Genomic DNA, 17,917 nt, shown 5'->3' on the forward strand with positions numbered 1-17,917 from the left:
CTGCCTCTGGGCCGAGCTCATCCAGGCAGTCACTGTGTTGTTCTGGGTTAATCCGCTTAACATAAGGGACCGAAAACTCGCCCTTGTACGTACCAAAGCCTATTGTTGGAGAAGCCAACAAGCCTATTGTCATTGGAGCGTGTACGCTCCTCCTTGTGTGGCTCAATCTCCGAACTCGTGGAGGCCGGAGCTGGAGGTCTTGAGAGCGGAGGGGGGCGACGCGAGGGCGAGGGCGAGGGCGAAACTAGTGAAGGAAACTAGTTTCGCTGGCGAAACTAGTTTCCGAAACTAGAAGGAAACTAGTTTCCTAAACTAGTTTCGCTGGCGAAACTAGTGAAGACTAGTTTCGCCAGCGAAACTAGTTTTCGAAACTAGTTTCGAAAACTGCTTGGATCCCCCTACTTTTCGTTGTTTTTGGGTGGACATCCACAACTTAGACCCCAAGCTTTTCCTCCTTGTTGGATGGAGGTACATAAGCAACCCTCCACAGATTGCTTGGATAAGAAAAACAGACAAAAGTAGAACCCTAAACACCCTCCAAACTGCACATCATAAGCAAGCGAAAAAAGGAAAAGGGGTTCCGAAAAACCATACAAGCTGGATATGTCGGTGGAGATTTCGGGCCAGAAGTAATCGACAAAGGTGTTGATGTTGGTGAGGGCGTGAATCTTGAGAGCGGGGTGGGGCTCCTGGAGCATGGCAAGCAAGCCACTAGCGGTGGAGACGAGGGCGGTGATGGAGGTGGGAAAGCGACAGCTTGTGGAGGTGTTAGTCCTGCGAGAGGCAGGCAACCATGGAGAGCAGAAAAACACCGAGGTCTCAAGTTCTCTTGAAGAAGATGAAGAAGACGAAGAAGAAGATGAAGTGAAAGGAAAAAGGACTTTTGCTTGTGGAAATGGAAAAGTGAACCAGACACTATTTGGCCCCACAACTCCTCGGTAGCCCCACAGATTGCTTGGATAGCTTGAAGACTAGTTTCGCCGGCGAAACTAGTTTCGAAAACTAGTTTCGCTGGCGAGAAGACTAGTTTCGCCAGCGAAACTAGTCTTCACTAGTTTCGCTGGCGAAACTAGTTTAGGAAACTAGTTTCCTTCTAGTTTCGGAAACTAGTTTCGCCAGCGAAACTAGTTTCCTTCACTAGTTTCGCCAGCGAAACTAGTTTCGGAAACTAGTTTCGTTGGCGAAACTAGTGAAGGAAACTAGTTTCGCTGGACTAGTTTCGCCAGCGAAACTAGTTTCGGAAACTAGTTTCGCTGGCGAAACTAGTTTAGGAAACACATTGTTAAACCTCTCTCGTTCACTTTAGTGTGAGCAAGTCATCCACTAGTTCTTTGGCTTACTTTTACCTGGTTTGTCCCATACTGCGAATTGGGTCTCTAAAGGAGATTAATAAAACGTTTCCTTCTGTTTAGTTTTAGATATGTAAAGTAAAGAGTCGCCAAGTTGAACGGTAGAAAAGCAAATTTAAGCTTAATAAACTATGATATTTATTTTAATGCAGTATAAAGAAATATGCACAAGTAAAATTTAACAAAAAGATAAAGATGACAGCTAATAAACGTGCACCACAAAAGATAGAAGAAACAGCATGGCCAATTCACCACAACTTCTTTAACGTGCATGTTACTAAAATGGCAGAAAGTCTCTCAATAGAACGATTTTGAAACTGATTATGGATATCATAATATGTGTCAATAGGATGCATTGTTGTGATGCACTAGGCTCGCACACAAGTACCTTTGTGAAGGGAGAGGGCATGGATTGTTGCGTAACACATGTAAGCTATTGCTTACTCATCAGAATTATGACATCATATGCATTTACTTTTATTATTGGTTGGGAGGGAGAGGGCATGTATTACAACCACTAACGGAATTATGGTTGCATATGCTTGTTGATCGACGAGAATTGGCAATAATCGACTATCATGATCTTGCAGAAGAGTCCTTTGTGAGCCCTTGATGATACTTCTCGTTTCCTAAACTAGTTTCGCCAGCGAAACTAGTTTCCGAAACTAGTTTCGCTGGCGAAACTAGTGAAGGAAACTAGTTTCGCTGGCGAAACTAGTGAAGACTAGTTTCGCCGGCGAAACTAGATTCGGAAACTAGTTTGGAGGCGGAGATAAAGACGGAGATAAAGGTCGAGACGGAGGCTTTTGAAGGCGTAGGCGGAGATAAAGGCGTAGGCGTAGGTGGAGATAGAGGCGTAGGCGTAGGCGTGGAGATAAAGGCGTAGGCGTAGGCGTTTGTAGGTGTTTGGAGGAGATAGAGGCGTAGGCGGAGAAAGAGGCGGCGGAGGAGGTGTCATCCTAGGGTAGTCGAAACTAGTCTTGACTAGTTTCGTTGGCGAAACTAGTCTTCACTAGTTTCGCCAGCGAAACTAGTTTCCGAAACTACTTCACTAGTTTCGCTGGCGAAACTAGTTTCCGAAACTAGTAACTAGTTTCACCAACTAGTTTCGCCAACGAAACTAGTCTTCACTTCTCTGCCTCTGCCTCCCCTTCTCCCTCTCCCTCTCCGTTTCCCTTCGACCTTCCTCCTTCGCTAAGCCCCTTTTTCTGCCCCGTTTAGTTTCGCCAGCGAAACTATAGTTGTGAACTCCAAATGAAATGGCTTCCAATAGTGTTTCACCGGCGATGCCTTTACTTTTTCCTACCACCTTCAATCCATTAACCTTCTTGAGCTCTATTATTTCATTAGATCTAATGATGGCATCATGTCCATGATTTTTCTCTCGCAACTATTCCATCCTTTGGTATGATTGTTTTTAGAATAAAAATTAGACTAGGGATACACACCCATTTAAGGCCTCTTCGGCAAAGGTATCCTAAAGATGATGTTTTCCATTGTTTAAAGTAAAGTACTGACATTTTGATATTTTTCATTGCCGAAATTGTAAGAGATATAAGCAACAGCTCCCATAAACTTGAAGATTGCTAGTGTAGTGAAATTGACAAACCCTCCATCCAAGCTTCCGTCAGCACCTCCCATCCATTCTTTGAGCTAGTTGCATCTGCTAATATAGTTTCGCCAACGAAACTAATTTGTAGTGGTTCTTTTTCGTGTGCATTAGACTTGGAAAAATCAACCTTGAGTAACATGGCTCTTTAATGACTCCCCATCCTCTCCATCCTAGAGAAAGTTTCAATGAATGATAAATGGGGTGCCAACTTGAGTGCTTGGAACGTGGGCGGTCAGACTGAATGTTGTGAATTGATTATATGAGTAGATTCTTCTGAATTGGCGGTTACAAGGACTTGTGTGCTTGGGACGTGGCGGTGGCAATGAATGTGGTTATATTATGAGTTTGATCGTCTAGCTGATTTAGTATCAAAGAACAATGATGGCCTCTTTCTATGCTTTTGCACTACAAGTGCAGAGTTGGTCAGTATAGAGTTCGAAAGGAGACAAGTGCGTGAACTACTGTTGCTCACATGCTTGCTCACTTGTGCCTCGTTTGCTTGCAATAGATCTCAACACTGGTAGGGAGATTGTGTTCCACAAGCTCCATGGATTTTGCAATTGTGTCCAATGACAATAGGTCGAAGACACTGCAAGTCGCAACAACTAATGGTGTTGCACGCATTAGTAGGGAATACCTTCACTTAGCATTTGGACTTTCACCGAGCTCAATCTCTTTGCATCAACTACTTGATAGCAAGTGTGACGACTTGTCCTTTGAGGTTCCCTTTGTAGGTGAGGAGTCCTTGTTTCATCTTGACACTCAGTTTGGAACCACCTTCATTGTTAGAGGTGTAAAGCTTTTGACAGAAATCAGTAAGGAAGTGTCGGATAAAAAACAAGTAGATGAACAATCCGATAAGACTATGAGTTTGGTTCCTCTCTTGAAAAACCTTCCTGCAAGAAGTGCACTCAAAAAAGCTATGGACATTGTAACAACAATACAAGAAGTTGATGCTCTTCCAGTAAAGTATGATGGCAATATTTTGTTTGAGCTTCCCGCTTCGGACCTCCCTAACCGTGCTGAGGGGACAGAAACCAAATACGACAGCCATGTTTGGACGGATGATATAACAAGTAATATGACAGGATTTGATGGTTTAGTTAGAATTCGAAGATGTGGTGGGCATCTACAATGCAAAAACATATTTTGTCCTCACTTGGAGAGAACCAAAGAGGCCAATGAGAAGCATTGGCAAGGGAGACTTTCACGAGTGTGTCCTCAAAGATCATATGTTGGCGAAAATAGTACTCTTAAGTGTTTGCATTGTGGTGCTCGTCCTTTCTGCGAGCAAGAGTGCCCATGTAGGCTATTCGTATGTTACCCACACCCCAAGGGTGATACACAATTTAAGAGGTGTGTTATACACTCAGGGTATCATTTGCATCCCGTTGGTGAAGGAAGTTCTAGAGGTGCTGTGAAGGAAGTTAAGGCTAGGTTGACTAAGCTCATACAAAGAGATGGGATGGGAAGACCTAAAGCCTTGCAAAAAACATTAGCAAAAAAAATAATATTGGATGCCGTCATTCAAGATGATCCGAAAGCCATGAGTGATGCTGAATTGACATCATTACTAGAGAAGATTACCCCAACTTTGGACAAGAGAAGGTATGTGCATACTTGTCCTCTTAAGGTGATTAAAAGTACTCAAGTTTTTATGAAAAATAAGTAATGGGATTTTGATGCTACATGTTCTTAACTGTAGGCTCGCACGTTGGAAAAGGGAGGCCCAAATTGAAAGTGGATCCTTTGCAGATGGTTATGATGCTCTTTTACAACTGAAAAGAAAGTGTGTATATGATTATTTTCAGAGCATGGTGTTCCCTGGACAACTTGAATTTTCTTCTTTTGAAAGATGTCATGTTTTCAAGATGTCTACCAAGGGACATGGTAGTGGTGTTGATCTAGTGAACAAGATGAGGCCAGGTGGAGAGTTAGGATCGTGCTGGGTTTGCTTTGATTTTGTCAAACGTATGCATGATTGGAATACAATGGCATGCCATGTTTACAACCCTTTTGTTCAAGAGCTACAAACTATTGCTATTGGGGATTTCAAGGTTGAGGATACAGAAGCCCAGATCCTTTTTTGGGAAATGTTAAATAGAGTCATGGAGAAGGAGGGATTCCCAAAGCCTCAATTTAAAGGGTTTATGGCTGATGAGGCACAAGCAAATTGGCGTGCAATTAGAATGGTATTCAATGGTGATGCCAATAAGGTGCTCAAAGAAAAAGAGAGATCTTGCTTATTCCATTGGGAGCAAAGCTTGGAAAACCATGCTAAGTTCCTTCCATCATTTGATCGTGAGGAGTTCAAGCTAAGGTGTAGACAGTGGAAGAATGCTCCATCTCAAGAAGCTGCGGACATCGAGTTGAAAAACCTCCGTTCGTGGTTCAAGCATCATGCACATAAGAAGGACATCTCCATTTTAGAAACATGGATTGTGTGGTGGCATGCAAGAGTGGCTCATTGGGGAGAATACATTCTCAAGGTAGGTCTATTGTTATTTCATTCACAACTTTATTGTTTTTTGATTATTGGAAACTAATCTATGTTGTGGCACACACAGGGCATGGAGGGATCTGACCAGTTTTTAGTTCCTAGAGCCAACCTTGCAGAGTCAGTCCATGGAAGTTGGTTGGCATCGAATGACGGAGTGAAATATGTCACACTAAAAAATGCTTGTGAGACAGATATGACGGGTGCTTTGCTGCAAACTGCAAGATACACAGAATATCTAAAGGGACTACACTTGGGTTGTGGACCTAGTTTGGAAAAGCTATCTCGAAGGCACTCTTATGGGGACATAGGGAGCAACTCATGCAAGTTCATTGATCTCAGTAATGAGGTGGCTAGCAAGGTGGATGCAACTATTGGAGGTCAAGATTGTATGGGTGATTTGAAGACTGTGAGAAGGAAGCGGTCAAAATCTTTCTCAGAAGCAGTGTATGCAAATGATTCACATCGTCCAGAATACCAGTATGTAAATCAGCCAAGAAAGAGAAAACAAAATACCACACCAATCTTGAAAACAAATCAATATGTTGAAGAAGAGGTAGTACACAAGACTATGTGGGCTATAAGAAGAACTAATGCAGGTAGTGAGGTGAGGTGTCAAGGATACTTAGAGGACAAAGGAATCAAATGCCACAAATTGATAGATCACAAGGGTAGGACGGGAAAGAGAGGTGTTCCTGCACCTAGCTTTTTTGGGAGAATCAACACCAAAGCAGGCATTCGAAGGCAATTGATTTGGTTTTGTGGGGATAACATGGACCATACATGGACACCATCAAATTGCATTGAAGGAAAACCACCTGAGGTGCCGAGGGAGTGGCCTATTGAGAAAGGGACAAGCCTGGATGAGGAAGAAATGAGGCTATTAGTAGCTGGAGGATTTAGATTAAAAAAGCAATGCACTAGGGCCAAATCTGCTGATTTAACAAGTAGACCGAGCACAAGGGATGGCATGGTTGTGGAATGGGTAACTGAGGTGACATGTGAAATGAGAATAAGGATAGCTAAGTCTATTTCCTTGGAATGTGTTGTTCACAGTGTTAATATAGTTGTCCCTAGAGAGCATGTGGAGTACCTAGTTTCCACTCCAGGATCACGTAGAAAAGGGAGCAAGTACAATGTTGTGGTTTCAGTGTTTCCATCATGCACATGTCTGGACTTTATGGGCCATTCTCAAGGGCAAAACAGATATATCCCATGCAAACATCTGTATTACATTTATATGCAATACTTGGGTCTAGATGAGAAGATACACATGTTCATTCACCAATCTGCACTAAGTAGGCAAGAACTCTACCAAGCTCTACCTGCTTGCTAAGAAGGGCGTTTATCTCTACTTGTGGTTATATTAAAGGAACTTGCATAGGTGCATACAAATATTGTATGACCATTGTAGCTTGTGTTGACTTTTTGGGTGCATTTTGATAGTCATTTGCTTGACACAATATAGCTATATGTATGTAAACAGTATTTTGTTGCCCACAGCTTCTTTAAGAGTTGTGTATGAACAATGTATTACTCACCACACTATAGTTTTCGGTGACCTTTTGGTGTGTTTGAATGGTCCTTTTATAGAAATCTATCTATGTCTCTCAATTCAATCTTCCTGAGATTCTAGACCATTTGACTATAAATTGTTTGGAAGAAATATTATTTTTACTTTATTTTTTTGCACATGATGTTTATTGAAAAAATATATATATTGAAGGTATCAAATTAGACTTAACTAAAGGTCCACTGCTCAGATCGCTCGTACGTTTTTGCTCGGAAAATGCTCGTCCCCTGGGGCAGTGAACCACAAGGCAAAACAAAAGAATATGGGACTATCAGATGGACAGCAAACAGGCTGACAAAAGTGGTGCTCAAATTGTTCCCCACTTAGTTGTAAATGACCAGATGGGAGAGATGCATAAGAAGCTTAAGAGAGATATTCAAGAGAAATCCAAGGTGAAGTGAAGAGCTCTTTAGGCTCACAGGTCCAAAAGTAAGTAAAGGAGAGTGCTGAAAGGTACTAAAGGAGAGTGCTGAAAGGTACCTAAGTCAAAGAAGCTTAGGGTTGGAGGGCTGACAGAGACAAGTGAAATTTAGCAAAAGAAACTGGGAAGAGACCTTGAAAAAATATCTACAATGCCACACTAGGCATTGAGTGCTTAGAATTAGAGTTTGGAATTTCTCAAGATGGAGCTTATATAATTCGTATTTTTAATACAGAAGCTGAAATAACGTAGATTCTTAGACCGTTCAATGAGTTGAAAGGACCACTAGTGTGGTTCGTAGAGGAGCTCACAAAGGCTCAGCTAAAGAATACAACTCAGAGGCTGCTTTCTTTTTGCTTTTGGTCTTTTGGTTTATTAATTTTACTGGTTGAACCAATTGTTGTTGCAACTTCAAGTTTCTTTCTTTTGTCTAATACATAATACACAAACTCTTGTTGCCCAAAATTTAGTGGTTATTCAAGTGGACTGCATCATAGTTAGCTCTTCATGCAATTATAGGCTGCAATTCTGAAAAGCTTTTATCAAGTGGTATCGTACCTATCAGCCATCTTGATAGTTTGCATATTTTAAGCACAATGTGCATGTGAACATTAATGAGTAATCTTGCAAGTGAATTTCTAAAAACCATCCTTTGAATGGATATAGAAGGGGAGATGGAAGGTGTTGTGAATTCTTCAATTAGTGTTGAGAAGTCCATAGATCTTTATTTTTGGCAGCAAAGCCTTACTGAGCGCAATGGAACAAGGAGTTAGGAAGGCTGCTTCGGGACAAGAATCAAATTCACATTGCAACTGACAAGGAGGAGTGATGTTGTAATGAATCACTTCATCCACTACATCAGCTTCACACAGTAGAATGCCAAGAATTAGAATTCTAATGTTCACTTCAATCAACAGTTCTTTGGAATTCAGATACAACTTGGAGAAGACCGCATACGAGCAAATTTCTAGCCACTAACATCGACTACCCAAAAAGCTCAAAGAAGCATTTCAAGAATTCAAAATTTTAAGGTATACCTCAATCAACAGCTCTTTGGAATTAAGATACAGCCTTGGAAAGCCCACACTCTAGTGAAATTCAAGCCTTTATTCAAGAGCTAGGAGTAGTGGGTGCAGTTGTTTAGATATGGATGCTCAAGCAGTGCTAGTGGCAAGCCCTCTCCAACACATGCTGGGTTGGTAGCTGACATGAAAGCTAGCAGTGGTCAATTATTTTGTAGTATATGTAATTAAAATAAAGGAAAAAGAGCAATAGAGTCAAAGTGGACCTTACATCTCCTCAATTCTAGATAGACATATGGTTCATTGTGTGTGAGCAGTCCATTGCTACATTTTTAGTTTGTGCATTTGTAACCATGGATTGGCATTCCATTGCAGCAATATATGTGCTATGATTCTACGTGTGCAATCTATGGGAGAGAATCACAGTCTAGGAGCCTACTGTTTTTTAAGTTCATGGTATAAGAACCATCTTGCTAGTCTTTAGAAGAGTCTGCAAAGGGTGGTCTTCTAGCTGTTGGTGCATACACACCTAATCCAGGGTATTTGCGTTCCTTGAGGGATTGTTTGTAAAATGCAAGGAGACGTGGATAGCTTCAATGAGATTGTAGAGAAAGGGAACTCTGGCAAGCCAAAAGCTTCCAAAAATCAAAGAATTCGAGCTGTAGCTCAGACAGGGATGGTGACCTGTGAATAAGGAGACGTTAATCAAACCAATGCTACAGAAATCTATTTAAGATGAACAGATTTGTGACTTGCCTCTATGACAGTGGGTGGCTACGTAGCTATGTAGCAAATGTAAAAAGCATTACAAAGCTGAGTGCCTACAAGCAAGAACAACTAGAGGTTTTGACGACCAGTGTGACATTAACAACTGAGGAAAATATGGAAAGGTGTGGGTGGAATTGACAAACAGATCCATGATATCAATTGGAAAATGGCACAGGGCAAGACTTGGAAGTGAGGGGGAGCATCATCTACACCTGTTAACTTTGCAGAGAGATAACACCTTAGGCCTATCGTATTTGGTTTCAAATTTAGGTGTGCTTCAATTGGAAGGCATTAATCATGTGCCTAGTTGTTTTACTTCATTTGATTTAATTGTCTTAGTCAATGCACAGATCTCACTCACTTCTAATCTATGTGACATGTCCGATATTCAAAAAGTCAAACCAGTTAACATTCCCTATCAAAAAACCAGATTGGAGGGAACCAATTATGGCATTTGGAGATTCAAGCTTAAGGATTGTCTCAAAGCTAGAAAATCGTGGAAAATAGTTGAATGAAATACTCCAAATTATGATGGGGGGAGCTAAGATAGGCTCATAAACTTGAGTATTAGCAATAATGTCCCTAGTCTCATTTTATGTCGCAAACAAGGGTTAACTAATCCATTTGAATCATGTACAATGTTAAGATGATGTTACTACATGTGGTGGATGCTATAGATTTTGTCATAGAATACCACAAGTACTTATGTAAAAGGAGAAGGTGATGCTTATGGTGTACACAATGATGGCTACTGAAAAATTACGAATGAATTATAGAATTCAGATGGTTGTCGCATGCCATTTCAATGTTATAAGCATGGTCATATGTAGCCTAGAAACAAACTAAGTATGCTAGGTACATTCAATCACTTCAATTCAGAAAAGATATCAGCGCTCTCTCTTCATACTCGAAGGGGATTAAATATCTTTTGATAACATCGACAGTTTTCTATGGAAGGGTTGCAGTAAGGCTCATGTTTTTGTTATTCCTCATTATTTCTTAGGCTTTTAAAGAAGCGCTTTTTCTTCCAAGGGCACTGAACAGTTTCCGGCGTGTTTTATACTATTTTCTACACTTGTAGTTGGGTTCAATCTGAGTGCCGAAGTTTAGGTGACAATGATACACCTGAGGTCAGTGATCTCGTGAAGACAGCAGCACGGTGCTTGAAAGAGCGACCAGTTCTTTTCAAATACTGTGCAGAAGAGGTAAGTTCTATTCTTAATCTCTCTTTTGTAGAGCATGAAACTTGCTTTTCTAACCTTACATAGATATTAAATCTTGGAGACAAGTACGCAGAGCTTGTAGTCAGTATTGAGTGAAGGAATTTGTTACTGTTCCAGTTTAGGGCTGTTTTCTTTTCTGAAGGTCATTGCTCAATAATCTATCCAGATGGTGTACTGCTATCCAGAGTATAGTGAATTACCCTCTTTCTTTTTCCCTATTCCATGGTGGCTTAATTGTGCAGGTTGCAAACACAAGGCACAATGCATTATTCCGGCGTTTTATAAGTGCATTGACACGTGGAGGCCCTGGGGGGATGCCCAGACCTATTGAAGTCCATGCTCATGATTCACTCCGGTATGTTGGTGACATGTTGGGATGGCTGCATCAGGTTTGTTCTTTTATTCCCTTTTTCGTTCCCTTAATAGGGGGTGTTGAGAATCATAAATTAAGGCTCTGTTCAGAATGATAACTGAGTTAGGCATGTGCATAGCCCAAGAGGAGCCGAAAAGGCTAACAGGGAACCCTAATCCTTAATGGCATGTATATAGCATACTCCTCCTTTTTACAAAAGACAAGTAAAATAAAATTAGTAAGATATCATATATTAGAGACGTACATTGTAGGCGTATGCTGTCTCTCTCTCCCCCCAAACTCTCCAACGTGTGCATTTTCTAAATATGGTAGCCTACTCATTGAGGATATAGTAAAAGCCTCTCCTTTTGAAGGCCAACTTGACATCTAATTGGCACCCTCCTAACTTGTAGACTCGTCTTGAAGCTCAGGTTTTATCGAAGCAACTTGCTTAGAAACCTCTTGAATTGGAGCGCTAACTTTTGGATAATGTTCATTACAATTGAAGGTGTAAAGGATGATTGGATAATGTTTATTACAACTGAAGGTGCAGAGGATGATTGCATCTCTTAGAAGTTGGGGAGTGCAAAGAAGAGTAGAAAAAAAGAAAGAAGTTTATTAAAGTCTTCGGAAGAACGATGGGTCTATGAGACTATAAGAAGCCTGATACAACAAGCTGAAAGGGTGGAGCTACTAAAATGAGCATCATCGCCCACGCTAGATGCTAAATACTACATAGTCATGGAAAGCATCAATATGACATAGCCATAACAGCAATATCATGTACATCATCATGTCACATCAAGTCCTATGCCAAGACTGGCCGAGATACAATGCATATGGAGCTCTAGAAGAGAGGTCATGTTGGACCCAAAGTCTGGCAAGGCTGCGGTGGCTTTAGATCAGGGATAATTGCTGGTGGCTATTGATGGGTGCTGTCCGGCGTAGTCTCTTGGCTGCAGCTCTATGTCTGACTAGGGACACAATAACTCTTGTGGGTCGCGTAGGTTGTGCTTAGAGTCTGAACATGGAAGAGATGTCTTGGTGTGTGATCTGTGTGTCCTCTCTTTGTCAGGTATGATGTTCACTGGCTCTGGATCTTTGCCTTGTTGACTACCTTAGGAACGAGGGTCTGCGTGATCTAGCTGAATGCTGTGAAGTCTGCCTATGTGCTTCGCTCCTGCCTCTGTAGTCTGAGCAAGCGCTCTCGATGCTTCACAGCTTCATGAATGAAGGCAGCTAAGCATCTTTGATCCGGATAGGAAAGAAAGCGGGAGAGCAGTGCAGAGCTATCTGTGAAGAGATAGTAGTAGCAGCCTTAGATCTTGTAATATACAGGGCATCTAAAGATAAAATGCTTCTCCGACTCGATCTCCCGTAGACCACGATGAAGCCCTCATCCGAAATGCACAGACAATGATCTCTATAAAAGTTGAGCTTCAGTGCGAGCCGACTCGGCGCCAACCAGGTCTTGAACATGTGTAGTTAAAGAAGGTCCTCGCATATGACTTGGTTGACCTCATGATATCTGAGTGGGAAAAAGGGTGCATAATGCTATACTAGAAGGGGGGTAATCTTCCATGTTTGAGCATAGGATATGCCTCGTTGGCCAGGTCAGAGAGATAGTGCTCCACTCACACTTTCAAGAGCCCGAACCAAGGCTCTCCTCTTCGACTCCTCGGTTCGGCCTGTAGGCATGTATGGTAGCCCTTGCTGTGGGGATCAGATCTCTTGGATGCAGAGTAGGCTCGAGCAGAGCGTCTCTAGATTCTCATGCTATCGAGGATGATACGCATTCATCCCCCACCAAATCATTTAGGCTGAGTTTGGGTCATCCCCAATGCAGCTTTCCAAGTCATCACTTATCTGTACCAGGTCAGAGGATATGACGACTGCACTTCAAGGCGACGCGGGCCGTATCGTGAAAATAGGACTAGAAAAAAGAACCCCTAGATATGTACGATGAAACAATCTCAACTGGTTAGCCGTCGAAAGTGAACTGCTCTCTATGCATAGCTGCTCTGGATGTGTTGAAGATTATGACCTTTGTTTTACCAAGGTTGACCTTTAGATCATTGACTCACAGAAAGACTGTAGGGCATCTAAGTGTCTCTGGAGGCCCTCTGCAGAAGAGGACATCAATACCACATCATCTGCTTACAACAAGGTCTGAATCAAGGAACCAGCGAGCGAGCACCCAGCACCCCTTAGTGTCTCCATAAATGTCTCAAGCTTGTCTATGTAGAGACAGCGAATCACTTTATGAGGAGGCGATGGGTGTCACACCAGAGTATTCCCTCCTTGTAGGCTGCTGTTTAATCCAAGAAAGATAAGTCACTTGAATTGCCTTGCTTATTCCTAGTGTATCTCTGATTTGGCATGCAGCACAACCAGGGAGAGAAGCATTGGAAGGCATTGATTGCTGTCTCGATCAGCTTGTTGCCACTAGTGAGGACTTGGTCATTGAGCGCAATAGTTTGTTGATGAAAACGTCTGGTCGTTATACTAGGGAAAGCATTGAACATTGCATTTATGAAGGGCCACACTCAATATTCCCAAAGAGAATGATAATTTCTAGATGAAAGAAGGGACTTTCTGTCATTGTTATGGGCAGTTTAGGGTTGTTGCTCACACATAGTTTTGGGTGTTTAGAGGCAGCAGAGTACTTACTTTGCAATACTCTTGTTCCTGGGTCTTATCTGGTTGTTTTTAGAGGTTGTGTATTCTAAGGATAATCTGAATTCATAAAGAATTCCTTATGTTTTGTGGGAATGATTTGTCGTTATACTAGGGAAAGCATTGAACATTGCATTTAGAAGGGCCACACTCAATATTCCCAAAGAGAAATGATAATTTCTAGATGAAAGAAGGGACTTTCTGTCATTGTTATGGGCATAATCTGAATTCATAAAGAATTCCTTATGTTTTGTCGTTATACTAGGGAAAGCATTGAACATTGCATTTATGAAGGGCCACACTCAATATTCCCAAAGAGAAATGATAATTTCTAGATGAAAGAAGGGACTTTCTGTCATTGTTATGGGCTGTTTAGGGTTGTTGCTCACACATAGTTTTGGGTGTTTAGAGGCAGCAGAGTACTTACTTTGCAATACTCTTGTTCCTGGGTCTTATCTGGTTGTTTTTAGAGGTTGTGTATTCCAAGGATAATCTGAATTCATAAAGAATTCCTTATGTTTTGTGGGAATGATTTTTAGAACAATGGTTCCTGAAAAAGTAAAACTTTTGAGTTCAAGAACTAGTTTCAAGCCTGTTCGCTGATTTCTCCTTTTGGCTGAAATTCATATGAAGCACAGTTCGTGCATCCTTAGAAATCAGTTGTTCTCAAGGATATGATGGCTGTCAATGAAGATCATATGGATGTTGGATGTAATAATCACTGTGGGGGAGACTTTTCATTCCCTACAAAAAGTGTTGTTAAAAGAAAAAAAACAAGTGCTCAAGTTTGAGGAGATTCTTATACTACCTTTTCAAAAACAGCCGAGACGTACAAAAAACTATACAAATTAAAAATATTTTCTTGTTCTAGAATTTCTAGTATTTTAAGAAGTAACGTGGATGAAAATACATAGTAGTGCTGCCAATGAAAATAATTCGTGAAGCTTTTCTTCATTCTTCTAGTTTAAGGAAGGGAGATGAACTCCACCTACATAAGCAGTCATGGAAGGTTTGAGCGGTAGCTATGGTGAATTTTCTGATTAGCTAGAGCTGGTGATGCTATTGTGGAACCTTGCTACTTTTTATCAGATGAGTGAGCTTTTTAACGATGATGAATCTTTAGTTGCTGTGAGACTTGGATGGCTACACGGAGTATGGTTAGGCATAAAAGGAGGATGATATTGAGAAAACCATCCTTAGGATAAAAAAGCTCCATTGTTAAAAGGTCACTGGGCTATACCTGGTTTCTGGCATTGAATTTCTATGGAGGTGTATGATACTTCATGTAACCAAGTTTGGACTATCTTAAAGTAATTGGATAGTCTACTTTTGTCGGGCTTAGTCAGAAGTGCACAGACCTTTTAAGTTTCCCATCCTTCTGTCTTCATGATCTTTGAAATACACCAGCGACACATGCTTTTTTTCTTGAGCTTGAGTGTGCTGATACTTGTTCATGGCAACCTCAAGACAACTTCAGCTTTGGTTTACTGCTTGTCATAAGATGAGACCCTTGCATGGAGCACTGCAGGAGATAACAGCCAATGTTACAGTGGCTTTGATATTTGGATGCTGACAAGAAGGCATAAAAGATATCGTTGTCTTGTTGTGTTTACTTTGATCAGACTTAAACCCATAGTTTAATGCCAGAGTGGTGGACCTTCTGCTGATCTGAGGAAGTGGGTGGGAAATAGATGATTGGTTATCCTTCTCAGAGAAAACCGTGGCCCTATTCTTTGAGAAGCTGTGTTAGTCTTTGTTTCAGTTCTTGTTTTTTTCTATCCCTGAAACAGATGCAGCACCCATTTTTAGGTTAATGTAACATTTTGGTGGTAAAACTTTATGTTGACGTACCACACAGTTCCACAAATATTTAAGGTTTAGATATGCTTTGGCGTTGTCACAACTGTGCTCTCCCCCCCCCCCCCCCCCCCAATCCCCCACTCTCCTCCCCGTCCCCCTTTTCCTTTCTCTCTCTCGCTCTCTCTCTCTTACACACACACACACACACACACACAACTTTTTTTGGTAAAAGAAATTTTGCATTAAGAAAGCATTTACATTCATAGCTGTCCCAAAGTGGGACAGCTACTATTCATAACTGAAGACAGTAATAAAAAACTTCTAACTGGGAAGGTCTCCAACACACACACACACACACACATTGTGTGTGCATGCATGCGCACACACCGTGCATCTGCATGTGTACGCACACAGGTTTGCTAATTCTATTGTGGTTGCGAACTTGAAGGCTCTAGCCTCTGAGAGAGAACTTGCGATGGCCCTTTTTAGCCCAGATAGAAGTGTGGGTTCAACATCACGCCGGTTTTCACAAGATTCTGAAATGAGCAGTGGAAAACCAGAAACAGATCTTGGGTTTGTGCTAGACCGTGTTTTTGAAGGTGTATGCCGCCCTTTCAAAGTTCGAGTGGAACAAGTGCTTCAGTCACAGCCAGGGCTTTTGCTAGCATACAAATTGAGCCATCTTCTTCAATTTTACAGATCCACTGTAAGTACTCATAGGGGAACTTATCCTTGATTGCAAAAGAAATTGTGTCTATGACCCACAAAACTAGTGTCAGCTTACTATTTGTTTTCACATGAATATCTGTTTCTTGCAACTTTCAGGATATGATTTTTGAAAGTGCATAGTGTTTTTTGAATGAGTACTTCTGTGTTTATGATGGAACTTTTTCATTTTACGAGGTATCTGACCTTTTAGGAGAGGGTGCATCACTCTCAGTCACACTGAGAGACGTGGCAGCTGCAGCTGAGAAAACTTTTTTTGACATTCTGAAAGCTCGTGGCGAGAAGCTGCTGAGGTACCCCTCTCCGGTAGCTGTTGACTTATCCCCCCCTCCAGCTGTAGCAGAAGGAATCTCTGCACTGCTAGAGCTGCTAAATACGTACAGTGGCATGATGGTGCCTGCTGGGGACAAGAAACCTGACTTTCAGCCAGTGATATCTGCAATGCTTGATCCCATCATTCAGGTCTCTCTTTTGTATTGCTTATTGAGGCTATGGTAAGCTATGCATTCCAAGTTCTGCAGGATCCTGATAAAAAATTTGCTGACTTTGGCTTAGATGTGTGAACGTGCGGCAGATGCATATGCATCAAAATCTTCCAATCTATCTTTGAGGAGGACTTCAACAAATATAGAAACAGGTCGAAAGATATTGAATACATCTGTTCTTCCGCAAAGAACCTTATCTGCAGAAACCTTTGGAGACAACAATACAGCGCCTTCTGCCCAGGTATGGGTTTCCATAGTTTTATCTTTCATTGCGACTTAGTAATTTGTTAGAAACATGCTGAAAGAAGGTTCTGAGCAATACTGCGCTTGCGAAACCCATAATACGTATTGAAATATTAAACCATTGCAGGCTATTGGCTCTTCACGAAACATCTTCCTCATTAACTGTTTGTCATCGATTCAGCAACCTCTTAGTGACTATGAGCTTGTGAACAAATATGTCAATTCACTGGGCAGCAAAATTGAAGACTACCTTTCCAGCCTCGTGAATGAAGAGGTTGCTGCAATACTTGAGAGGTGTAAACTGCAGAAGAAGGTTTCTTATATTCGAGAACGATCTCAGAAGTACAACAAGTCTGAGATAATATTGAAAGAGGATGACACAGATGATGGTAAACCCCTTGCACAAGCAGAAGAGATGTTACCTGCTGCTTTTGCAGAGTCTCTTAGGCTTTTTTTGGGGCTTGTTACCGGGAGTGATGGTGTTGTCCCAGAGTTTGAGCAACTACAATCTCCATTGCTGAGAAGTGAAGCCAGTAATCGAGTTGCAAAGGCTTTGTCAGAGGCATATGAATTGGTGTATATGACACTTCATGAACCAAGCAGTGGTTATCCAGAGCCTAGATCCATGTTACGTCATACGCCCGATCAAATAAGAACTATTCTTGGTATCTGACGAAGGCACAAACTGTTTATTGTGTTGCCTACCTCTTTTGATGTCAAAATGTTTAGGGATTTCCTTTGTAGATTTAAAACTTCCCAGTTTACAGTATATGTGCTACCTGTTGCCAGAGCTGAATGTCAAACCTCATGTTGAAATGCTCTATACATCTTTGGTATTGAGGATATCTACTTTCTAAACCTAGGGTAGCTTAGCTACTGCTGAGATTGGATGCAAATTTTGGCTGTAAAGTGGATTGTATAGATTGGATTAATATCAATTTGGAAAAAAGCATATATGCAGCACCAGTATTGCTTTCAGTACTAGATAACTTCTTTTTCAGATTCTTCTTTTTGTTGTGTGCTTCTTCAAAACTGTCTCTCTCTCTCTCTCTCTCTCTCTCTCTCTCTCTGTTCTCTCCTGTCATCACTGAGTTTTTCAATTCAAAGGTAGGATGCTTTTTAGTTTTTTGAGGGGATACAATTCGCTCAGAATGTGGAAATATGGGAGAC

General features: G+C 41.4%; 1 protein-coding gene across 1 annotated transcript in view; it reads left to right on the plus strand.

Moving 5' to 3' along the window:
* LOC147881992 (oligomeric golgi complex subunit) overlaps nt 1-17,702 on the plus strand; it is a 90,969-nt gene extending 73,267 nt beyond the window's left edge. The window contains exons 6-11 of the mRNA XM_087401736.1: nt 10,324-10,447; nt 10,708-10,854; nt 15,742-15,999; nt 16,197-16,481; nt 16,575-16,745; nt 16,875-17,702. Of these exons, the coding sequence (XP_087257862.1) occupies nt 10,324-10,447; nt 10,708-10,854; nt 15,742-15,999; nt 16,197-16,481; nt 16,575-16,745; nt 16,875-17,420 (1,531 nt within the window). The 3' untranslated portion in view covers nt 17,421-17,702. The remainder of the gene's footprint in view (nt 1-10,323; nt 10,448-10,707; nt 10,855-15,741; nt 16,000-16,196; nt 16,482-16,574; nt 16,746-16,874) is intronic.
* Nucleotides 17,703-17,917: the final 215 nt, after the last annotated feature.

Source organism: Dipteris shenzhenensis, chromosome 30, assembly GCF_047967505.1.
Source record: "Dipteris shenzhenensis isolate YYH24624 ecotype China chromosome 30, Dip_SZ_1.0, whole genome shotgun sequence".
Taxonomy (NCBI): Eukaryota; Viridiplantae; Streptophyta; class Polypodiopsida; order Gleicheniales; family Dipteridaceae; genus Dipteris; species Dipteris shenzhenensis.